General features: G+C 36.9%; 1 protein-coding gene across 3 annotated transcripts in view; it reads left to right on the top strand.

Annotated features, from left to right (window-relative positions):
• Positions 1–26,466, top strand: part of FNBP1L (formin binding protein 1 like) — a 120,724-nt gene that overhangs the window by 45,884 nt on the left and 48,374 nt on the right. For all 3 annotated transcript variants that reach the window (XM_059926519.1, XM_059926509.1, XM_059926514.1), the window contains exon 2: positions 25,325–25,440. In XM_059926519.1, coding sequence (XP_059782502.1) covers positions 25,325–25,440 — 116 coding nt within the window. The remainder of the gene's footprint in view (positions 1–25,324; positions 25,441–26,466) is intronic.

Consider the following 26,466-nt stretch of genomic DNA (forward strand, 5'->3'; position numbering starts at 1 on the left):
AAACCTAAACAACCCTATAAGAAGTGGGCAAAGCACTTGAATAGACATTTGTTCAAAGAAGATATACGATTGGCCAATAAGCACATGACAGGATATTCAGTATTACTAATCATTAGGGAAATGAAAATCTAAACCACAGTGAGACATCACTTTACACCCATTCGGATGGCTGTATTAAAAAAAAACAGAAAACGATTGTTGGCAAGAATGTGGAGAAATTGGAGCCTTTGTGCACTGTGGATGGGAATGTAAAATGTTCCAGCCGCTGGGGAAAAAACAATATGGTGGTTCCTCAAAAATTAGCCATAGAATTACTGTATGATTCAGCAATTTCATTTGGTATAGACCCAAAAGAATTGAAAGCAGGGTCTTGAAGAGATATTTGTACATCTTTGTTCATGGCAGCATTATTCACAATAGCTGGAAGGTAGAAGCAACACAAGTGTCTATTGACAGATGAAAAGATAAGCAAAATGGTACTATATACTTACAACAGAATATATTATTCAGCCTTAGAAAGGACATTTTGATTCGTGCTACCATTTGGAAGAACCTTGAGGACATTATGCTAAGTGAAATAACCCAGTCACAAAAGACAAATATCTGTATGATTTCACTTATATGAGGGGCCCAGAGTAGTCAGAATCATAGGGACAGTATAGAATGATGGTTGCCAGGAGCTGAAGGGAGGGGAGAAGGGAGAGTTACTGTTTAATAGGTACAGAGTTTCAGTTTTGCAAGATGAAAAGAGTTCTGGAGATTGATAGTGGTGATGGTTGTACAACAGTGTGAATGTACTTAATGCCACTGAACTGCGCACCTGAAAATAGTTAAGATGATAAATTTTATGTTATGTATATGTTATTACAATTTAAAAGTGATATTGAAGGGAATCAGTAAAACATCTTCAGTTTAAAAGTTTTTTTAAAAAAGAAGAATGTCTTGGGCATTTGTTGACCTAATCGACCTAACTAATCGAATGCAGTAACTGTATAACAGCACTGTTTAGAAATGTCTTTTTTTCTTTGTAGCTTCATATTTGGAATTATATATCCACTTACTAACTATTTCTACTTTATAAAAGAGCAGATAACTTTGAATAGCAAGTTTAATTTTTTGATTTCAGAGCTTTAGCTTATTTTTAATGAATTAAAAGATAACTTTACACGCGACAGAGAGAAGCCCGCGACAGTGAGAGGCCCACGCACCGCGATGAAGAGTGGCCCCCGCTTGCCGCAACTAGAGAAAGTCCTCGCACAGAAACGAAGACCCAACACAGCCAAAAATAAATATAATATTTTTGTGTTGTCATATATATATATTTGTTTATATTTATATATAAACAATATATATATACTTGTTTATATTTATATATAAACAATATATATATAATATATATTTATATATATTTGATGCTTATTGATTTAAATTATGAATGCAAATAGAACTCTAGACTTGACATCAAATTCTTTTTTTTAAAGCATATGCAATAAAACCCTGCCATAATGTGACAAGTGAGATCCAAAAATTTTAGTCACATAGAAAGTAGTGTAAGGTTTGTGAAAATGTACTGAACTAGTGAAAAATTGTACTGAACTGACTTTTCACTAAAGTGAGAAGGTTCCAAATGATCTTGTGTTCAGTCTCTTTGTACCTTACTCTGAAGGACTTTAGCTTGCTGTTTCTTGAGAACAAGAGCAGGGCAGAGGACAGGAAACACATTATATTCAAATTTGTATAACCTCTCTCTAGAGGCTTTGTTTTTATTCAGTGATTTTTATGTTTGTTAGCCTTACTAGAAACATGATGAAAAAGTACCCTTTTGATTTTCAGAGACAAGGGTTTTGTTCCCAAAGATTTAAATTTGTTGCATTTAAAGAAATTTCATCTGTATTAATTTAGGTTCTCTGAGAAGCAACCTCCCAAATGGGATTTAACCTGCAAGAAATGCATGTGAGAGGAAATGGAGAGGGAGCCAAATGAGACTGAGAGAGCCATAAGACCAGGATGCAAGTCTGACCCTAAAGGAGGAAGAGGTGGGGGAAGGAAGGAAGATTGAGTAGAAGTATCTTAGGCTGCAGTGAAGTTCTAAGGGGAGTTTGACAAAGTTGTCAAGGAGTTCTTGAGCCAAATTCATCTGTTGGAAGAGTCCTTGGTCTCCCTCAACCAGATCTTTCTTTGTATCCCTGCCTTCTTCATTATGTGAGAACAGCTGGTGGTGGGAAGCCTGGCAGCTGGGGCCCTGGTCAGCTAGCTCCCTGTGGTTAGAAATCTGAGAGCAATATTCTCATAACCACAGCACCATCTTTTTATAAGTTATTTTTTATTCTTTGTGTGGAATCTATTATGACCTGCTAAATCATTGCCTTTAAAAGACATGGCTCTATAAATTAAGGACATTTGGTATAAACCATACTTGGAGGGGAAGTTGAAGAATTGTAATATTTTTGTGTTGTCATATATATATATTTGTTTGTATATATTTGATGCTTATTGATTTAAATTATGAATGCAAAAGAGGGAGAGGTGCTCTTTTTTTCCCCTTCAAATCTCTAATACCTATTATATCCTTATTCTCAAGTAATGACCTTGCCTCCTATTTTACTGAAAAGGATAGAACTGATCACAAGAGAATTTTCCACAAGCTACTGCCACCAAGCTGCCTAAACCTGAGTCCATTTACTCTGCCTTCTCTCCGATTACTATAACTGCTCATGCTTTTAGCAAAGGTTAGTCCCTTCACTTATGCATGCATCTACCCTTACCTACTCAGTGCTCATTGCTCCAGTTCTTCTCTTTCTTCTATATTATCAGTTTTCCTTTCTTTTGTATTATTTCCATTAGCATACAATCATATTGTTTCTTCCATCTAAAATCCACCCACACTTAACCACACTTCTTTCTTTAGCTGTCATCCCATATCTCTTCTCTCCTTAAAAGCAGAATTCATTGAAAGTGGTGTCTGTATTCACTGTCTCTAATCTCTTTCTTCCTAATCTTTTTAAACCCATTTTAGTCAGACTTCTGCCCTCACTGCTTCAATAAAACTGCTCTTGTTATGGTTGTCAGTGATCTGCATATTGCTAAATCCTGATGGTCAGTTTTCAGTCCTCATCTTACTTTGAGTAGCACTTGACAAAGTAGATCACTTCCTCCTCCTTGAAATAATACATTATTCATTTGGCGTCCAAGATACCAAACTTTTCTGGTTTTACTCTTAGCTCACTGGTCATTCATTCCTTCTCAATGTCCTTTACTGGTTCCTCCTCAATTCCTTGACTTCTGATTGTTGGTGTGCAACAGAGCTTAATTGAGATTGCATCCAGGATCATGTTTTACCATATATCTTTGGGAAGACCACTTCTGTTGAATTCCAGGCATGTATTTAACCACCTACTCAACATATCCACCTGGATGCCTAAGGATATCTCATACATAACTGTCTGAAACCAAAATATTTGTCTTCCCTTTGACCAAACTTGTTCACTTAAATTACCCCAGTTTAGTTCAAAGCACTGTATCCTTCTAGTGCATGGTGCTCAGAACTGATGTCTCTCTTTCACAGCCCACACTCAGAACATCAGAATATTTTGTTGATACTGCCTTCAGAATATATCCAAAATCTTACCATTTCACACCACTCTGCTTCTTCCACCCTGGACTAAGCCAGCCTGATCTCTGGTCTGGATTATTGCAGTAGCCTTCCCCAAAAGTCTCCCTTGCTTTGAAGCAATTTTTATCAACAGAAGCCAGAGTGATCTGTTAAAAAACCTGTCAGGCTTATGTCAGGACCATGCAGTGTGTTTTCATCTTACTCCAGCTTAAAGCCAAGTCCTTATGGTGGAAGATAAGGCATGTGTGATCTGCATTCTGACCCCTCACACCTCCATTTCAACTCCTCTTCCTCCTGCTCATTCAGCATAGCTTGCTTATTCAGCTTCTAGCTCTTCCTGGAATACATCAAGCATATGCAGGCTCAAGGTCTTAAACATTTTAACAACTAAACCTGAAACTGTATTAGTTCTTTAGGTAAGCAGAAGCAGTAAGGGTACGACTGTTATCCAAAGTAATATAGGCAGGAAGGCAGAATAAAAACACATAAGTGTTTGTGGTAAAAATAGAGTTGGAGAATGAGGAAATATGTTCTGAGTGCTTCTCTTTAGTGAGGTAAGAAGCAAGATTATTAGCTGAGAGTGAGATGGATAGGTGATGGTCTAAGTTTAAAGTGAAGGAACAAGGTCCAAGATAGTTGGCTAGGGTAATTGCATAGTGAATGACTTCAGGCTAGGTAGCATTAAAGCCTATTAAGTTAATAGGCACAGATTTCAAAGTATGACCAGTTAGCAAGATTATTTCTTTTTCTTTTTTTCACCTTTCTTCAGTGGGGTGTGAAAGGGTTGATGAAGAGTTGAATATAAAACTAGGGTTGAAATTTGACAAAAGAGAGGGCAAGGACAGTGAGGCTCTTTGCAAGGAGTGATTATAATGATGACTTATGGAATCCAAGCTGTGAAGATGGAAATGAAGACAGGAGTGGGGTGAGGAATAGTAATAATGTGTCAGAATCAATGGATTGAGGTCTTTAGCGGGGAGTGAAAATTATAGGCCTTGGAGTACTAGAGATACTGAGTTGGCAGGGCCAGCTGAGAATGAGATTCTTGAAATTTATTGGGAGGAGAGGGGCGTGGCTAATGACAATGGAGATGACTATTGGAGTGAGTTCCTGAGGTAGCAGAGGAGAAAGTTTGTGAAGAGAAGTAAAAAATACGTAGAGGGATGTTGGAAGGATCACCTGGATAGATTTGAAGTCACTAAGAGCTTTAATTTAAAATTTAATTTAAAAATGTAAGTAAAAATTAAAAGGTATCATGTGAATTTCTCAAATATATAAGTTTGCATCTATCTTTTAAAAAACAACACAAAACCACAAAATAAATCCAAATAATTAAGTTGATTTTTAAAAACTAAGAATATTCATCAATTTACTTTGGAGGTAGATGTTGTTGACCCTCAGTTGTAAATTGACTTGTCAGTGCCATGAGACTTAAACAAAAAGAAGAAATTTCCACAGTCCCTTATGAATCAAAGAATGAGAAAAATCAGTTGTGTTAGATCTTAAAAATGTTTTTGGTAGTACTTTGGTATTCAGAAGTGCTGGAGAAACTTTGGCAGAAAATTGGAGCCATAGAGTAAGCCCAAACTAGGACAGCAAAGTCATTATTCTGCTTTTTAGTGAAGAAAGTTTTTTTAAACAGTTGTGACCCTTGGTGCTTTACTGAAAGCACTTCACTGGGACTTCATTTGGATGCAAGGCTGTGTCAAAGTAATTAGAGAAACAAGGATTGAATATTTAGTAGTGACTTCTAAAAAAATTACAATATTTTGTGATACATAAAATAGTTCTTTTTATTTAAACTACATTAAGTATATCATTATATAGATAAAAGTAAGAAGATTGAGTAAATATAGAATTTATTACCACCCTTATTACTATTCAATAGAATCTTGGCGCAACATATAATTCATTTGATTTATGCTGAATGGTGTGGACATTTAAGTTGGTGTTGATGCCAGCTTTAATTTAGTGTTTTCCTTTTGTTCCCAAATGAATAGGGTAAAATAACTTTAACCATTTTACAAAATTAAAAGACAATGCCTGAAGGAAACAAGAGCTTTCTTGAGTTTAAATATGAAATGGTAACATTTAATCCCGGCACACCTCTGATGGAGAGATACATTTCACAGAAGCTGTGGAAAGAAAGAATGTTTTGGAAAAGGAAGTAAGGGGATGATTAAGGCAAGGAAATGGAAGAAGTTGGAAGTGGCTATAGTAATCCAGAACAAATCCTAGAAATAAGAGCAGTGCTGAAAGTGGAAAGAATAGCAAAGTGAGGATAAGTTGCCTATTTTGATGATTTAATATTCTTACTTATTTCTAATCCATAGGTGGTTTCAGAATAATGCTTAATTCTTTAGTTCGTCTTTCCCCAACATTTTCCATAGTCCAAAATATTTGCTGGCATGGAGCTGGGAGATGTACGAAGGGATTGGTAGGTATTACCTTTGAAGGCCTAAAGCCTTAGGATTCTGATTCTTATTTTTTTATTTAAGAGCTTTGTACTTTGTACTTTATTTCGTGGTAGTAGAAGTCATTCCTTCATCTCCAGCCATCTTCTGTCATGCTTCCATGCTTGTTTTACTCACTAATGGTAAGACCACTAAAGAAAGGCTGAACGACTTCTTATCAGGAATGTTGTAAAGAGTGGTTATGGCATTCAGTGTGTGTTTGTATTAGACAGTTTCTAACTTTGAGATTTTTAATTTGTTCCTTTTATCAAAGCTCCCCAGTGATCAAAAAGTTTTTTCAGTCTTATATTTCGCTCCTGGTGAAAGTAATGCATCATTTTAAATAACACTCTTTGTAACAGTTATTCATTTGGATACTAAGAATATAAAACTGGCAGTGGGGGGCTTCCCTGGTGGCGCAGTGGTTGAGAATCTGCCTGCCAATGCAGGGGACACGGGTTCGAGCCCTGGTCTGGGAAGATCCCACATGCCGCAAAGCAACTAGGCCCGTGAGCCACAACTACTGAGCCTGCGCGTCTGGAGCTTGTGCTCCGCAACAAGAGAGGCCGTGACAGTGAGAGGCCCGCGCACCGCGATGAAGAGTGGCCCCTGCTTGCTGCAACTAGAGAAAACCCTTGCACATAAACGAAGACCCAACACAGCCAAAAATAAATATAAATAAATAAATAAAATTAAAAACAAAACAAAACTGGCAGTGATTTAAAAAGATTATCTAGTGCTATCCCATTTTGGTTGCTAGTCATCTATGAGCAAATCAGGTAAGCATTCAGGGCATCAGCTTCCATATTTATAAAATGAAGGGTCTGGGACCATTATTTACTAATAAACATTAATTACTATATACTTATTTATCAAATAATAGCATGTTGTAGTAGAAAGAAAATGAGATTTGGAGTCAAAGGTTGATGTCCTTAATTTCAGAAACTTGGTTTTCTCATTTGTAAAATGCCTTATCAATAGAGTTTTGTAGGTGATATTTGGTAATATATGTGAAGACACTTTGTAAATTCAAAAGTATATATAAATAGAATGGTTATTCAATCAGGGAGTAAGTGCCTTGTATGTGCTGGGCTGTGTGATGAAGTTCACTTTGTTATCTTTTCTGGTTTTAACATTTATTAAGTCATTGAATTCCATAAAAATACTAAAATCATTATGAACAAATGAAGCTATTTGTTTTTGTTTGTTTCTCTGCTTTTTTATTTTTAATTCTTTAAAATTTTATTGAAGTATAGTTGATTTACAATGTTGTGTTTAATTTCTGCTGTACAGCAAAGTGGCTCAGTTATGCATATATATATTTTTCATATTCTTTTCCATTATGGTTTATCATAGGATATTGAATATAGTTCCCTATGCTATACAGTAGGACCTTGTTGTTTATCCGTCCTATATATAGGATATATATATAGTTTGCATCTGCTAATTCCAAACTCCCCACCCTTCCCTCCTCCACCCTCCTCTCCCTTGGCAACCACAAGTCTGTTCTCTATATCTGTGAGTCTGTTTTTGTCTCATAGATATGTTCATTTGTGTCACATTTTAGATTCCACATATAAGTGATACCACATGGTATTTGTCTTTCTCTTTCTGACTTACTTCACTAGTATGATAATCTCTAGGTCCATCCATGTTGCTGCAAATGGCATTATTTCATTCTTTTTAATGGCTGAGTAGTATTCCATTGTGTATATATACCACATCTTCTTATCCATTCACCTGTTGATGGATATTTAGTTTGCTTCCATGTCTTAGCTAATGTGAATAGTGCTGCTGTGAACATAGGGGTGCATGTATCTTTTTGACTTATAGTTTTGTCTGGATATATGCCCAGGAATGGGATTGCTGGATCATATGGCAACTCTATTTTTAGTTTTTTGAGGAACCTCTGTACTATTTTCCATAGTGGCTGCACCAATTTACATTCCCACCAATAGTGTAGGAGGGTTCCCTTTTCTCCACACCCTCTCCAGCATTTATTTGTAGACTTTTTAATGAAGGCCATTCCGACTGGTGTGAGGTGGTACCTCATTGTAGTTTTGATTTGCATTTCTCTAATAATTAACGATGTTGAGCTAATTTTCATGTGCCTATTGGCCATCTGTATGTCTTCGGAGAAATGTCTGTTTAGGTCTTCTGCCCATTTTTCAATTGGGTTGTTTGTTTTTTGTTATTGAACTGTAGGAGCTGTATAGAGGGAACATATCTCAATGTAATAAAAACTATTTATGACAAACCCACAGCCAATATAATACTCAATGGTGAAAAGCTGAAAGCCTTCCTACTAAAATCTAGAACAAGATAAGAATGCCCACTTTCACCGCTTAAACATAGTATTGGAAGTCCTAGCCACAGCAGTCAGACAAGAAAAAGAAATAAAAGGTATTCAAATTGGTAGGGAAGAGGTAAAATTGTCACTATATGAAGATGACATGATACTGTATATAGAAAACCCTAAAGACTCCACACAAAAACTACTAGAACTGATAAATGAATTCAGCAAGGTAGCAGGATACAAGGTTAACATACAGAAATCGGTTGCACTTCTTCACACTAACAATGAAATATCAGAAAAGGAATGTAAACAAACAATCCCTTTTAAAATCACATCAAAAAAAAATACTTAGGAATAAACTTCACCAAGGAGGTGAAAGACTTATATGCTGAGAACTACAAAACATTCATAAAGGAAATTGAAGATGAGTCAAAGAAATGGAAAGATATCCCATGCTCTTGGATTGGAAGAATTAATATTGTTCAAATGGCTGTACTGCCCAAAGCAATCTACAGATTTAATGCAATACCTATCAAAATACCCGTGACATTTGTCACAGAACTAGAACAAATAATCCTAAATTTTATATGGAATCATAAAAGACCCAGAATTGCCAAAGCAGTCCTGAAGAAAAAGAACAAAGCTGGAAGCATAATCCTCCCAGACTTAATACTACAATGCTACAGTAAGTAATCAGAATAGGAGGGATGGATTGGGAGTTTGGGATTGACATGTTCCCACTGCTATATTTAAAATAGATAACCAACAAGGACCTACTGTATAGCACAGGGAACTCTGCTCAATATCTGTAATAACCTGAATGGGAAAAGAATTGGAAAAGAATAGATACATGTATATGTATAACTGAGTGACTTTGCTGTACCCCTGAAACTAACACAACATTGTTAATCAACTATACTTCAATATAAAATAAAAAGTAAAAGACAAACAAAAAGTGTGGTATTGGTACAAAAACAGACATTTGGATCAGTGGAACAGAATAGAGAACCCAGAAATAAATCCACACACCTATGGGCAATTAATCTTTGACAAAGGAGGGAAGAATATACAATGGGGAAAAGACAGTCTCTTCAGCAAGTTGGACAGCCACATGTAAATCAATGAAGCTAGAACACACCCTCACACCATACACAAAAATAAACTCAAAAACATTGCTACCATGTATGTCTTAAAACAAGACACCATAAAACTCCTAGAAGAGAACATAGGCAAAACATTCTCTGACATACATGGTTTGTAGCAGTGTTTTCTTAGGTCAGTCTCCCAAGGCAATAGAAATAAAAGCAAAAATAAACAAATGGGAGCTAATCAAACATAAGCTTTTGCACATCAAAGGAAACCAGAAACAAAATGAAAAGACAGCCTACAGACTGGGAGAAAATATTTGCAAATGATGCAACCGACAAGGGCTTAATTTCCAAAAGAAACAAATGATGCTATTTGAATGATTGTTTGGAAACTGGTATATAAAAATGAAAAGTAAACTTGTACTTTGTTATCGAACGTTGTGCCTTGGATTCAGAGTAATGAGACCAACTTTAGAGTGGTGTTCCCCCCCCCCCCTTGGAATTTCAAAATTGGTCTGCTTTGAGTCCTGCTTAGAAAAATGTAAAATATCTAGTAAAGTTACAGAATTTAAAATGGACATTTGTTCACTGAATATTTTAACATTTCAAGCAAGAATCTTGTTTGGATCTCTTACTATTTACTTTGCCTTTTTATTATTTATATGAATAATGCTAAGTTAGTTTCTCTCCTCACTTCCTTTTAAGATATTAATCACTCACTTTTGAATGTTTAGAGGTTGTCACACTTCTATTGTTTCTTAATGTATTGTAATTAAAACATCTAGTTGAAAACCCAGATATGTTGTTCAATGGATTAAATAAAATTTTTCTTAAAATAAAAAATGTTTCTTCTGTATTGAATGGTATGACATTAAATCTATATTTGACATAAAGTCTTATTTACAGTTTGTGGATTTACAATTTGAGGCAAAAAGTAATTTATAACAGGGCTATATAGTATGATAATATTTAAATTTTTCTATTTCAAGACTTCTGTTTTTTAGAGGCACTTTTTTTCAAGTCACATTTTCCCCCCAAGTGTTTACAAAGCAGAGAACTTTGTTTCGCTTGTATTCAAACATGTATATCTTGCTTTTATGCTGCCTTTTATTTATTTATTTTTAATTAATTAATTAATTAATTTTTGGCTGTGTTGGGTCTTCGTTGCTGCACGTGGGCTTTCTCTAGTTGCGGTGAGTGGAAGCTTCTCATTGTGGTGGCTTCTCTTGTTGCAGAGCATGGGCTCTAGATGCACGGGCTTCAGTAGTTGTGGCTCACGGGCTCTAGAGCGCAGGCTCAGTAGTTGTGGCGTGCGGGTTTAATTGCTCCACAGCATGTAGGATCTTCCCGGACCAGAGATCGAACCCATGTCCCCTGCATTGGCAGGTGGATTCTTAACTACTGTGCCACCAGGGAAGTCCTATGCTACCTTTTAATGCTGATTGCTATGCTTTTAGTTGGCTTTTATTGGGGATCTGTTTACTTAAAAATATGTAAAGCTCAGTCAAATATAATTAATTATTGGGCTTCTCTAATATCTTCTGTTTGTTCAGTTCTCCAGTGATATTTTTGAACATTTTCAAAATCAACATTAAAAATTAAGAATTGTATCCAAAGAGATTTTATAGCTTGTAACTTAACCTTCACTAACTGAAAAATAAAATTTGACCGTACTTTCTCAGTATTCTGAATAGCTTAGCTTTTATATGTTTGTTATGGTGAGCAACTCTAAAAATACCTTTTAGAGGGTTAATATATAGATATAGCCCAAGGTTCTGTCCAGTTGAATTATAGTATGAGTGTTTTCAGTATTGGAGAAAATAGGAATGACATTAAAACTTTTTAAATAGTCTGACACAGATCTCAGATACCAAATTCTTTTTTTTTTCTGCGGCATGTAGGATCTTAGTTTGCCCGACCAGGTATGGAACCTGTGCCTCCTGCAGTGGAAGCGGAGTCTTAACCACTGGACCACCAGGGAAGTCCCCCAAATCCTTTAGATAATTTAATTTTTCTTTGGGAAACCTGAAAGAGCTTGAAATAGACTTAGGGGAATATGTAAATTTGGCACAGTGTATTCTAAATTTAATTTGGAAGGTGATTAACTTAAATAGAAAACTGGAGGGCTTCCGTGGTGGCGCAGTGGTTGAGAATCTGCCTGCCAATGCAGGGGACATGGGTTCGAGCCCTGGTCTGGGAAGATCCCACATGCCGCAGAGCAGCTAGGCCTGTGAGCCACAATTACTGAGCCTGCGCGTCTGGAGCCTGTGCTCCGTGACAAGAGAGACCGCGACTGTGAGAGGCCCGTGCACCGCGATGAAGAGTGGCCCCCTCTTGCCACAACTAGAGAAAGCCCTCGCACAGAAACGAAGACCCAACACAGCCATAAATAAAATAAAATAAAAAAAAAATAGAATACTGGAATTCTATGTGGATACAAGAGAAGGGAAAGATAACAGAAAAACAGTAAGACCATATCAGTAGGGTAAGGAGGACTTGATAAAGATCAGATGTTAATGCATACTTTAAAGGAGGAGTCTTCAAAGTAGAACACAAGATGATCCACTGAGATAGGGAGAAAAGAGCTTAGAGCCTCTATTTATATATGTTATCTAAAATATAAGAAACAGCACTTTACTTGTATTTTAAGTATGAATTGACACTGCAGTCTTGTCTGCTGACTTAACATTTTATACAAACAAACCATGGATTAAATAGAATACTGTAATGTGATCATAGGCAAACGGTAAGAAATGGCAAAACTGATGTTTCTCGTGTTAATGTGTTTGAGAAAAAATATAAACAATGTTTATTAGAAAAGAAAATACAGTTGTTACCAAGTCCAAGCTCATGCTGTTCACCTCATGACAGGCGACAGGCCCGTCAATCAAGAGGTGAATTGTTGGGGCAAGGAATAGTGACTTCATTCAGGAAACCAGCAGACCGAGAAGATGGTGGACTAGTGTCCCAAAGAACCATCTTACCACAGTTAGAATTCAGGCTTCTTTTATACTAAAAGGGGAGGGACAGTGATTGGTTGCTGCAAACTTCTTGGTGCCAGATCCTTTGTTCTTGCAGCTGTCTATGTAGGTCCAGTCACAATGTTCCTATAAACCTCCAACAAGATAAATGTTATTCTCTGTTCTGCAACTTTTTATCGCTACATGAATAGAAAAGTATCATACCTTGAAAGGTCAGACTAGCCTTGAGAATGGGCTATCCTGTATAATTCAGGTTATAAGCAACATTCTTAATTTGCAGTAAAAGCAATCGATAGAATACAAAGGTTAAAGTAAAAGAAACAGATCCAATATGGAGTCATATTTGTTCTTCCATATTACACAGTGGTTATATAATTATGTGGACTAGAGGTGGCCTCCCTCCCAGAGATTATTGAGAAGATTATTTGAAATATGGCCACTAATCTGTTCGTGTTCATCATGAAACTTGCCCTGAATGTATTTTGTATTTTTTGATATCAGATGCTGATAATGTGAAGCCATCATAATTATCGGGAGTTTGAAAAATAAGAATCCAGATTATGATGTCTGCATTTTTTTCGTTTTATTGAGATATAATTGATACACAGCACTGTATAAGTTTAAGATATACAGCATATTGATTTGACTTGTGATAATCATTTAATGATGTATGTAAGTCACATCATTATCACAAGTTTATTGAACATCCATCATCTCATACAGGTATGAAATTAAAGAAATATAAAACATTTTTTTCTTTGGGATGAGAACTCTTAAGATTTGTTCTTTTAACAATTTTCATATGTAATACACAGCAGTGTTAATTATATTTGTCATGTTGTACATTACATTCCTTAGTAATTATTTATCTTACAAGGGAATTTTGTACCTTTTGACTGCCTTCATTCAATTCCCCCAACTCCCCCTCTGGTAACCACAAATCTGATCTCTTTTTCTATGAATTTGTTTTGTTTTGAAGTATTATTGACCTACAGCTCTATGTTAGTTCCTGTTGCACAACATAGTGATTTGATATTTCCCTACCCTTCAAAATGATCACAGTAAGTCTAGTTACAACATGTCACCACACAAAGATATCACATAGTTATTGACTATATTCCCGACACTGTACATTTCATCCCCATGATTAATGTATTTGGCAACTGAAAGTTTGTACCTCTTAATCTCCCTCACCTGTTTCTTTCCTGCCCCCATCCCCCTCCCATCTGGCAACCACCTGTTTGTTCTCTGTATCTTTGAGTCTGTTTCTGTTTTGTTATGCTTGTTCATTGTTTTGTTTTAGATTCCACCCATAAGTGAAATCATACAGTATTTGTCTTTGACTTATTTCACTTAGCATAATACTGTTTAGGTCTATCCATGTTGTCACAAATTGCAAAATTTCATTCATTTTTTCTTATGGCTGAGTAATATTCCATTGTATATGTATGCCAAATCTTCTTTATCCATTCATCTATTGATGGGCACTTAGGTTGCTTCCACGTCTTGGCTATTGTAAATAATGGTGCAGTGAACATAGTGGTGCATATATCTTTCTAATCAGTGTTTTTGTTTTCTTCAGGTAAATACCCAGGAGTGGAATTGCTATATCATATGGTAGTTCTATTTTTAGTTTTTTGAGAAATTTCCATACTGTTATACAGTGGCTGAACCAGTTCACATCCCCACCAGTAGTGCACAAGGAATCCCTTTACATCCTCACCAGCACTTGTTATTTGTTGTCTTTTTTTTTTTTTATTTTTATTTATTTATATTTTTTATTTTTGGCTGTGTTGGGTCTTCGTTTCTGTGCAAGGGCTTTCTCTAATTGCGGCAAGCAGGGGCCACTCTTCATCGTGGTGCACGGGCCTCTCACTGTCACGGCCTCTCCTGTTGTGGAGCACAAGCTCCAGATGCGCAGGCTCAGTAGTTGTGGCTCACGGGCCTAGTTGCTTTGCGGCATGTGGGATCTTCCCAGACCAGGGCTCGAACCCGTGTCCCCTGCATTGGCAGGCAGATTCTCAACCACTGCGCCACCAGGGAAGCCCCTGTTGTCTTTTTGATAATAGCCATTCTGACAAGTGTGAGGTGATATCTCATTGTGGTTTTAATTTGCATTTCCCTGATGATTAGTGATGTTGAGCATCTTTTTGTGTGCCTGTTGGCCATCTGTATGTCTTCTTTGGAAAAATGTTTATTCAGATCCTCTGCCCTTTTTGTAAAACCGGGTTGTTTGTTTTTTTGATCTTAAGTTGTATGAGTTCTTTCTATATGTTGGATATTAATCCCTTATTTAATATATTGTTTGCAAATATCTTCTCCCATTCAGTAGGTGGCTCTTTCATTTTGTTGATAGTTTACTTTGCTGTGCAAAAGCTTTTTAGTTTGATGTAGTCCCAGTTGTTTTATTTTTGCTTTTGTTTCCCTTCCCTGAGGAGACATATCCAAAAAAAAAAAATATCACTAAGACTGATGTAAAAGAGCTTACTGCTTGTGTTTTCCTCTCGAAGCCTTATGGTTTCAGGTCTTACATTTAAGTCTTTTATCCATTTTGAATTAATTTTTGTGCATGGTATGAGAGAGTACTCCAGTTTGACTTTTTGCATGTAGCTGTCCAGTTTTCCCAACACCATTTATCATAGAGACTGTCTTTTCTTCATTGTATGTTCTTGACATCTTTATCAAAGATTAATTGACCATTAAAGGGTGGGTTTCTGTCTGGACTGTTTGTTCTGTTTCATTGATCTGTGTCTGTTTTTCTGCCAGAACCATACTGTTTTTTTAAAAAATAAATAAATAAATTTATCTATTTATTTATTTATTTATGGCTGTGTTGGGTCTTTGTTGCTGCGTGCAGGCTTTCTCTAGTTGTGGCAAGTGGGGCTACTCTTTGTTGCGGTGTGCAGGCTTCTCATTGTGGTGGCTTCTTGTTGCGGAGCACGGGCTCTAGGTGCGTGGGCTTCAGTAGTTGTGGCACACAGGCTCAAGAGTGCAGGCTCAGTAGTTGTGGTACACAGGCTTAGTTGCTCTGCAGCATGTGGGATCTTCCTGGACCAGGGCTCGAACCCATGTCCCCTACATTGGCAGGCAGATTCTTAACCACTGTGCCACCAGGAACGTCCCTACCATACTGTTTTGATTACTGTAGTTCCATAGTATACTTTGAAGCCAGGGAGCATGGTACCTCTAGCGTTGTTCTTCTTTCTCAGGATTGTTTTGGCTATATGGGAGTTTATGTTTCCATACAAATTTTAGAATTGTTTGTTATAGTTCTGTGAAAAAAAAAATGCCATTGGTATTTTGATAGGCCTGGCATTGAATCTGTAGATTTCCTTGTGTAGTATGGGCATTTGAACAGTATTAATTCTTCCTATCAGTGAGCATGGTATATCTTCCCCATTTGTTTGTGTTTTCTTCAATTTCTTTCATAAGTGTCTTACACTTTTATGAGTTAAGGTCTTTTACCTCCTTAGTTAGAGTTATTCCTAGGTATTTTATTCTTTCTGGTGCAGTTGTAAATGGATTGTTTTCTTAATTACTCTCTCTGATAGTTTGTTGTTGGTGTATAGGATTGCAATAGATTCCTGTGTATTTATGTTGTATTCTCCATCTTTACCGAATTCATTAATTAGATCTAGTGGTTTTTTGGTGCTGTCTTTAGGATTTTCTATGTATAGTTTCATGTCATCTGAAGACAGTGATAGTTTTACATCTTCCTTCCAGTTTGGATTCCTTTTATTTCTTTCTCTTGTCTGATTGTGTCTAGGACTTCCAATACTGTGTTGAATAAAAGTGATGAGAGTAGGCATCCTGTCTTGTTCCTGATCTTAGAGGAACACCATTGAGTGTGTGTTAGCTGTGGACTTGTCATATATGGCCTTTATTACGTTGAGATGTCTTTTGCTCTATACCACTTTGTTGAGAGTTTTTATCATAAATGGATGTTGAATTTTGTCAGAAGCCTTTTCTGTATCTATTGAGATGATCATGTGATTTTTTTATTCTTGAGATTGTTAATATGGTGTATCACATGGATTGATTTGTGGATATTGAACCATCTTTGCATCCCTGGGATAAATCCCACTTGATCATGGTGTATGATACTTTTAATGTCTTGTTGAATTTGGTTTGATAATATATTTTTAAGGATCTTTGCATCTGTGTTCATCTGTGATATTGGCCTCTAATATTCTTCTTCTGTGATATTTTTGTCTGGGGGTTTGGTATCGGGGTGATGGTGGCCTCATGGAATGAGTTTAGAAGTGTTCCTTCTCTGTAGTTTTTTGAACAGTTTGAGAAGGATAGGTGTTAAGTCTTCTCTAAATGTTTGGTAGAATTTGTCTGTGACACCATCTGGTCCTGGAGTTTCGTTTGCTGGGAGTTTTTTGTTTACTGATTCAATTTCATTATTGGTAATTGGTCTGTTGATAGTTCTATTTCTTCCTGGTTCAGTCTTGGGAGATTGTACGTACCTAGAAATCTGTTCATCATTTCTGATTTTGTTGATTTGGGCCCCCTCTCTCTCTCTTTTTTTTCTTCATAGGTCTGGTTAGTGGCTTATTTTTCATTTTAAAGAATCAGCTCTTAGTTTCGTTGATTTTTTTTTTTTAAGTCTGTTTTATTTATTTCTGTTCTGGTCTTCATGATTTCTTTCTTTCTACTAACTTTGGGTTGTATTTGTTCTTATTTTTCTAGTTCCTTTAGGTGTAAGGTTAGGTTATTTATTTGAGATTTTTCTTGTTTCCTGAGGTTGGCTTGTATTGCTATAAACTTCCCTCTTAGAACTGCTTTTGCTGCATCCTGTAGGTTTTGGATCGTCGTGTTTTCATTTTCATTTTTCTACAGGTATTTTTTTTATTTCTTTTTTTTATTTCTTCAGTGATCCATTGGTTGTTTAGTAGCATATTGTTTAGCCTCCACGTGTTTGTGGTTTTTGCAGTGTTTTTCTTATAGTTGATGTCTAGTCTCATAGTGTTGTAGTTGGAAAAGATTTTTGATAAGATTTTAATCTTCTTAAATTTATTGAGTTGTCCTGAAGCCTAGCATGTGATCTATTCTGGAGAATGTTCCATGTGCACTTGAAAAGAATGTGTATTCTGCTACTTTCAGATGGAATGTTCTCCATATATCAATTAAATCCATCTGGTCTAATGTATCATTTAAGTCCAGTGTTTTCTTATTGACTTTCTGTCTCAGTGTTTGTCCTTTGATGTAATTGGGGTGTCAAAGTCCCCTACTATTATTGTGTTACTGTCAATTTCTCCCTTTATGTCTGTTAATATTTACTTTATGTACTTAGATGCTCTTATGTTGGGTGCGTATATATTTACAATTGTTATGTCTTCTTGGATTGATCCCTTGGTCATTAAGTAATATCCTTGTCTTTTGTTATAGTCTCTGTGTTAATGTCTGTTTTGTCTGATGTAATATTGCTTCTCTGATTTTGTTTTGATTTCCATTTATATGCAGTACCTTTTTCCATCGTCTCACTTTTGATCTGTGTGTGTGTTTAGATCTGAAGTGAGTCTCTTGTTGGCAGCATGTATATGGGTCTTGTTTTTGTATCCATTCAGCCACTCCGAGTCTTTTAATTGGAGCAGTTAGTCCATTTATATTTAAAGTAATTATTATTATTATTTTTTTAATATCTTTATTGGAGTATAATTGCTTTACAATGGTGTGTTAGTTTCTGCTTTATAACAAAGTGAGTCAGTTATACATATGCATATGTTCCCATATCTCTTCCCTCTTTTGTCCCCCTCCCTCCCACCCTCCCTATTCCACCCCTCTAGGTGGTCACAAAGCACCGAGCTGATCTCCCTGTGCTATGTGGCTGCTTCCCACTAGCTATCTATTTTACGTTTGGTAGTGTATATATGTCCATGCCACTCTCTCACTAAAGTAATTATTGATAGGTATGTACTTACTGCCATTTTGTTGGTTGTTTTTGTAGTTCTTTCTTTGTTCCTTTCTTCTTCTTTTGCTCTCTTCTCTTCTGATTTGAAGACTGTCTTTAATATTATATTTGGATTCCTTTTTCTTTTTTGTGTGTGTATCTATTGTAGATTTTTGGTTTATGGTTACTGTGAGGTTTACATGTAGAAATCTGTGTGTGTATATATATGTATATGATTATTTTATGTTGCTGATCTCTTAAGTTTGAATGCATTTTAACAACTCTGCATTTTTACTCCCCCTATCCCCACAACGTTTACTGTTTTGACATCGTATATTACATCTTTTTGTTTTGTGTATTCCTTAATTACTTATTGTGGATATAGATGATTTTACTTCTTTGTCTTTTAACCTTCTTATTAGCTTTATATGTGGTTGATTTAATACCCTTACTTTATTTATTTATTTATTTATTTGTACTCTTACTTTATATTTGCCTTTGCCAATGATATTTTTCCTCTCATAATTTTTATATTTCTTGTTGTGGCCTTTTCTTTTTCACTTAGAGAAGTCCCATTCACACTTCTTGTAAAGCTGGTTTGGTGGTGCTAAACTCCTTTAGCTTTTGCTTATCTGTAAAACTTTTGATTTCCCAACAAATTTGAATGAAAGTCTTGCTGGGTAGAGTATTCTTGGTTGTAGGTTTTTTCCTTTCATCACTTTAAGTATATTGTACCACTTCTTTCTGGCCTGCAGAGTGTTTCCTGAAAAGTCAGCTGATATCCTCATGGGAGTTCCCTTGTACATAACTTGTTGCTTTTTCCTTTCTGCTTTTAATATTCTCTCTTTATCTTTATGTTTTGCTGTTTTAATTATAGTGTGTCTTGGAGTGGTCCTCTTTGGGTTAATCCTCTTGTGCTTCCTGGACCTGGATGTCTGTTTCCTTTCCCAGGTTAGGGATGTTTTTAGCTATTGTGTCTTCAGATGTGTTCTCTGCCACTTTCTCGCTTTTGTTTCTCCTTCTGGGACTCCTTTAATGCAAATGTTAGTGTGTTTGATGTTGTTCCAGAGGTCTTTTAAATTGTCCTCATTTGTTTTTATTCTTTTTTTTGTTTGTTTTTCTCTTCAGCTTCAGTGATTTCCACTGCTCTGTCCTCTAGCTCGCTGATCCATTCCTCTGTATCATCTAATCTACTGTTGTTTCCTTGTAGTATATTTTTTAGTTAGTGAATTCTTTATCTCTGATTCTTCTTTATATTTTTTAAGTCCTTGTTAGAACTTCTAACTTCTCATTCTCTTTGTCCATTATTATTCCAGCTTCTTTGAACATCATTGTGATAGTTACCTTGAACTCTGTTAGCTAGATTGCATATTTCAACCTCAGTTAGTTCTTTTTCTGGGGTTTTATCTCGTTTTTTCATTTAGAACATACTCCTCTCTTGCCTCATTTTGCCTAACTTACTGTTTTTATTTCTATGTGTTTGGTAAGTTGCTTACACTTCCTGACCTTGGAGAAGTGGCCTTTTGTAGGATACATTCAATGCATCCCAGCAGCACACTTTCCTCTGGTCACCAGAGCTGTATGCTCCAGTGGTAGCCACTATATGGGCTGTGTGGGTCCCTCTGTTTTGGTGGGCTGACAACTGTGGGTGGTCTGGTAGGCATGGTTTGCCTTTGGTCTGGTTGGTTGCCAGGCCCTGCCTTGTGCAGAGACTGCCGACCACTGGTGGGTGGAGCTGGATAATGAGGCTTCTGGCTGCAGAGCCCTGGGTGGTCCCTGGGCTAGTGCTGGCCCACTGGTGGGTGGAGCTAGCTTCTCACATGGGTGGTTGCAGGGCTGGGGTTCCGGATCTATTGTCTGCCCGCTGGTGTGTGGGGACTGTTCCTGACATGGCTGGCTGCAGGATCTGGAGTGTTGCAAAGTTGGTGCTGGCCTGCTTGTGTTTGGGGCTGGGTCCAAGGTTTCTCGGGGCTGGTGTCAGCCTGCTGTTAGGTGGGACTGTATCCCTGCCTGGCTGGCTGCTTGGTGTGAAGCATCCCAGTACTGGTGCTGAGAGGGTGTTGGGCAGGGTTGGGTCCCTGCTAATAAGCTAGAGGGAGGATTCAAAATGGCACTTGCCAGCACCAATGTCTTCATGGTAGAACGAGCTCCGCTAAATTGCTGCTGCCACTGTCTATGTCCCTAGGGTGAGCTCCAGTTGCCTCCTACCCCTCTAGGAGTCTCTCCAACATTAACAGTAGGTTCTGACCTGGGCTCCTTTCAAATTACTGCTTCTGCCTTGGGTCCCGGAATGTGTGAGATTTTGTGTGCATCCTTTAAGAGTGGATGCTTCCCTATTTCCTTCAGCTCTCTGGCTCTCTGAAAGTAAGCCCCACTGGCCTTCAAAGCCAAACGTTCTGGATGCTTGTCTTTCTGGTGCAGGACACCTGGGCTGGGGATCCCAATGTGGGGCTCCTTGGCCAGAACTTCTGCAGTTGTAATTATCCTCCTATATATCCAAGTGGGTGCACTTGGGGCTATGGGTCTTGACTGTAATGCATCTCTGCTCCTCCTGCCTGTCTTATTATGGCTCCTTCTTTATATCTTTAGTGGTAGATCTTTTCTGCTAGTCTTTTGGTCTTTCTCATCAGTTGCTCTGTAAATAGTTGTAATTTTGGTGTGCCCTTGGGAGGAGGTGAGCTCAGGGCCTTCCTACTCTGGCACCTTGGCCACCCTGACCTCTGCTCTTTTTTAAAAGTGATGTTTAAAATCATGTGATAACCAATGAAGACTGTACTCAATTTCATTGAATTTGTTGACAAATATTTTTCATTGTAGTAAAATATAGGTAACATTACGTTTACTGTTTCAAGTGTACAGTTCGTTGGCTTTAAGTATATTCCCAGTGTTGTGCAGTCATCACCACCATCTGTCTCCAGAACTTTTTTCATCTTCCCAAATGGAAACTACCCATTAAACAGTAACTCCCCATTCTTCCCTACCCTTAGCCCCTGGGAACCAACCACCTTCTACTTTCTGTCTATATGCATTTGACTGCTTTAGGTACTTCACATAAATGAGGTCATTCAGTAGTTGTCCTTTTGTGTCTAGATTATTTCACTTAGCATAATATCTTCAAGATTCATCCGTTTTGTAGCATGTGTCAGAATATCCTTTTAAGGCTGAGTAATATACCATTGTATGTATACACTACATTTTGTTTATCCATTCATCTGTTAATGGACATGTGGTTTCCAACTTTTGGTTATTATGAATAATGCTGCAGTGAACCTGACTGACTGGAATCCTCTTGAAATTTCAAACTTAATGGTAAAAGACAGCATGCTGGGAATTCCCTGGTGTCCAGTGTTTAGGACTCTGCACTTTCACTCCCAGGGCCCAGGTTCAGTGCCTGGTCGGGGAACTAAGATCCCACAACATCGTGGTGTGGGGAAAAAAAAAAAAAAGCATGCTATTAGAAATGTCCTTACTTTTCCTTTTGTGGTAAAAGTGGTGATATGTGTAAAACAACATGGTGACTAACTAATGATCTCAACAAATACTGTTTGTTGAGTAAAGCAATATATTTTAGGAAAAATTATATGCTGAAAATTTGCTATACAGTTTATTATAGTACACATATTTCTAATATCTCAGCTTACAACGTTTGCTAGATTCTGGTTTGATAGTGAATTATATTTTGAAGTACTGTTTTTGTGAACCACTAAAGGAAAGATGTGTTGAAGATTTATTCTCAACAGGAAGTGACTTGAACAGTGTTTTATGAAAAAACCATGTAATAACCACTGATAAAGCAATGCATTAATAATTTCCTTTAAAAAGGAAATTGAGATATGGTTGTAATTTATTCACTTCATCATTTATAGGTAAGCAAAGGAAATTAAAGAGAGAAGTCCACAGAATATTACAGCATATTTTTATTATGATTAATTTTATAAAAACAATACCTTTGAAATATAGTAGACTTTTTACAGTATTTCCAAATGAAATGGGGAGGGACTATTGAAAAACTTCGTTTCACACAGGTTTGCTGTTCATCTCCTGTTGTTTCTAATGTGTTGATGTTTAATAAGTGGCTGTTAGTAATATGCTTTCCTAGCAGGTACTTTTGAGAAAATGTAATCTGGTTTTTCAAGATAAAAGGGAAACTTTAATAGTGAATGTATAGGTGCTTTTCCAAAGAAACTTGAGCTACAGAAAAAGAATTTTTTTTTTTTTAAAGAAATTCATGTTCTTTATTTATTTATTTATTTATTTATTTATTTATGACTGTGTTGGGTCTTCGTTTCTGTGCGAGGGCTTTCTCTAGTTGCGGCAAGTGGGGACCACTCTTCATCGCGGTGCGCGGGCCTCTCACCATCGCGGCCTCTCTTGTTGCGGAGCACAGGCTCCAGACGCGCAGGCTCAGCAGTTGTGGCTCACGGGCCCAGTTGCTCCGTGGCATGCGGGATCCTCCCAGACCAGGGCTCGAACCCGTGTCCCCTGCATCGGCAGGCAGACTCCCAACCACTGCGCCACCAGGGAAGCCCCGGAAAAAGAATTTTGATGATGAATGTTTGGAAATGCATCTATCATTGTAGAATTTTGTTGCTGAAAATGATGTTTGTCACCTGCAACTACTGTATCTGCACACTTAAAACATTAAAAGAAATGTATTGCTTGTTTTAAAGTCAGTGTGAACCAAGGATGTGTGTGGCGGGGGGGGAGGGGGGGAGACAGAGAGAGAGATTGATTTATAAGTAATTGGGTCACATGATTTTGGAGGCTTGACAAGTCCAAATTCTGCGAGGTAGGCCCAGGGAAGAGTTGCAGTTCTAGCCCAAAGGCAGTCTGTTGGCAGCCTACTGGCAGCATTTTTCTTGAAGGGGGTAGGTCAGTTTTTGTTCTAGTAAGTCGTTTAACTGATTGAATGAGGCCCACCCACATTATGAAGGGTAATGTGCTTTACATATTCCAAATTAAGCAATTTAAATATTATCTCATCCAAAAACACCTTCACAGAAACATCCGATAATATTTGACCAAATATCTGGGCAGTGTGGCCCAGCCAAATTGACACATAAAATCATATTACAGTCAGTTTCAGTAGAGTTTAAAACTCCACTGAAATTATTGTTAAAATATAAAGATGCAGTGTTTTCTGATTAAGCCAAATTTTTGCATAAAAAGGAATTGGAAGGTATAGTCAACAGTGGACTTTTTCCATTTAGACCTTTTTATCTTTATATCTTTGTGAAGTGTCATTTGTTTCCCCAGCTGTGACAACCACTAAATCTAAATGTTCCAGTTTAGAACCAAGGCTTTCAGATTGCTTTGCCATTAAGTATTAAACCAAGATTTTAGAAGTAATGAAGCTTGCTGAATTCATTGCTCTCACTAAAATTGTTGTTAATATTTTAAAAAGTTATGGCCCCAGGGCTTTTGTTTGTTTGTTAAATAAGTTTTAAAAAGCTATTTAAAATAATGTTTCATTTTCATTTTCATTTCTTTTTAAAATTTCTATTTTTGTGGATTTCATAATAACATAATAGAATAGTATATATATAATTTATAGATAAATATACATATAGAGGTATTTGTTCAGAATTTTTACTGATTAGGGTATATAATAAAAATTTTTGGAGATTTCATCTAGAAGATAAAGGAAGTTTAATATAAAATTTGATGAAGAGGATGATGGGAAGAAGCCTTTGAAGCATTTTGGAAAATGAAGGATGATTGTTTCAGCTTCAGACTATTCTTTTTCTGGAATGTTTTGTTGTTGTTGAGAGTTTTTCAATTTGAAATAGAATTCCAATTTATAATGGGAAATATTACTAATACACCAATTAAGTTTACTGAGCAGTGCCTCTCTTGCTGTTTTCAAATCTACTTTGGTAGCCAAATAATAATGAAAAAGTTGCATGAAAGAATAGAATTAGAGTAGTAATACCAAACTATGATAGCTAGATGAATTCTATCTCTGCTGTTTAGATAGACTTTACCTTTATAGGTAGAATTTTATAATGATTTAAGGTAGGGAAAGAGATAAAAGGCAAAGATTTTGAGATGATTCATTTGTAAATAACACATGTGATTAAACCATGGATGATTTGGAAAGATAAAACAACTAGAGATATAGAAAGGGATGATATCTGAATATTTTGCTAGAATTACAGATTTTTGATATGGGAGATGTAGAGAGCACCAAGTTATTAGCCAATTTGGAGATTATTCTTGAAGAATAGGAAATAATGGTTTTTCAGGCAACAGGTAGAAGGGAATATCTCTTGAAGGCAAAGAGCCTTTCAGGACAGTGATCTTTATGTGTATAACACTTTATGACATCAGTATAATCCTACTGAGGTGGGTGATGGGACTCCCATTTTAAGATGGAAAGAGTATAAAGAGCCTTGGTAACTTGCCCAAGGTCAAAACATATGGTAAACATGCAGAGTCCAGAATTTGAACCCAGGTTTATTTGATTCTGTTCAAATTATTCTTCACTGAGAGCCTGCTGTGGTGCCGGGCATAGTGCTTGTGCCTTAGGAGTTCAGAGTAGAATAATACATGGCTCCTGCTCTCAATATAGTATTGCAAGTGAATAAGACAGTAATTTATAGGGAGCCTTGGGGAGCTAGAGAAAGACCACTTAGCCCAGTCTGAGATTTTAGGGCCATTTTCTGTAGGACATAGCGCCTCATTTTCTGTAGGACATAGTGCCTGAACTGAGTCTCAAAGGAGGAATAAAGAGTTAATTGAAAGGAGGTGATCTGTGGAGAGTGTTGCAGCCAGGGGGAACCACATGTGTAAAGATATTCAGGCATAAAAATAGCATGATTTATGCTGAAGAACCTATTTCTGTCTAGGCCTTAAAGGATGAGATTGGTGGGGACCAGCAGAAGAGCCTAAGTTTCTCTTTTCATACCTCATTGCCTGGACAGATATCAGAAGCTGGTTAAAATATTTGTGGATAAAATTTTAGACTTTTCAATGTGGTTTTACCTTCCTTTTCTAGGATCAGTTCGACAGCTTAGACAAGCATACACAATGGGGAATTGACTTCTTGGAAAGATACGCCAAATTTGTTAAAGAGAGGATAGAAATTGAACAGAACTATGCAAAACAATTGAGGTAAGTTACATTTTTTTTTCAGTTCTCAGAAATGAAATTACATGTTTAAATAGTTGGATATTAGATAAATGTTATATACCAGAGGTTAAATTCTGTGTTTTTCATCAGAGTTAGATTGAATTAGGTAACTGGTTTGTTTTAATGACTCATTTAATTAAATCATTGCCTAGTATCAGAAGGAATATTGGCTAGCTAGATCATGAGTAGCTTTTATTCCAGAAAGATACTTAAAGTCATAAAATCAGGAAGCAAAATTCCAGGAAAAAGAAATACCTGGGTATTAATTCAGTGCTTTACAGTTTTATTCCCCTGTAACTTTTTGCATTAGTAATCTTTGCAAAGTGTTGAAGAGTTCTCCAGTTTCTCATTTCTTTAGAGTTTCGAAGACTTTTAGAAAGTGAGTGTGATGAGCTGAGTTTCTGTCAAAAACTAGATATACAGGGACTTCCTGGTGGTGCAGTGGTTAAGAATCCGCCTGCCAGTGCAGGGGACACTGGTTCGATCCCTGGTCCGGGAAGATCCCGCATGCTGTGGAGCAACTAAGCCCGTGTGCCACAACTACTGAGCCTGTGCTCTAGAGCTCGCGAGCCACAACTACTGATGCCTGCGTACCTAGAGCCTGTGCTCTGCAACAAGAGAAGCCACCACAATGAGAAGCCCGTGAACCACAACGAAGAGTAGCCCCCGCTCTCCGCAACTAGAGAAAATCCACGCGCAGCAACGAAGACCCAACGCGGCCATAAATAAAGAGATAGATAGATAGATATTACTGATGAAAATGATTTTGGAATATGTGTTAGGAAATAAAAGTTTTAAAGGGAAAATTTTAATCTTAAATGGAATTTATCTTAAGATATTGTTCAAGCAGAAAATCGTCATTAGACCACAACCTGACAAGTAGTTTTGCTGCAACTTATTCAGTAAAAATGGTGTTTGAAGCCTGAAGACTAGACAACAATATAAGGTTCTAGCTGTAGGGGTTAGGATTCTTTATATTGCATAGTGACAGAAAAATCCAACCCACAA

Source organism: Balaenoptera ricei, chromosome 1 (assembly GCF_028023285.1).
Source record: "Balaenoptera ricei isolate mBalRic1 chromosome 1, mBalRic1.hap2, whole genome shotgun sequence".
NCBI classification, from domain to species: Eukaryota; Metazoa; Chordata; class Mammalia; order Artiodactyla; family Balaenopteridae; genus Balaenoptera; species Balaenoptera ricei.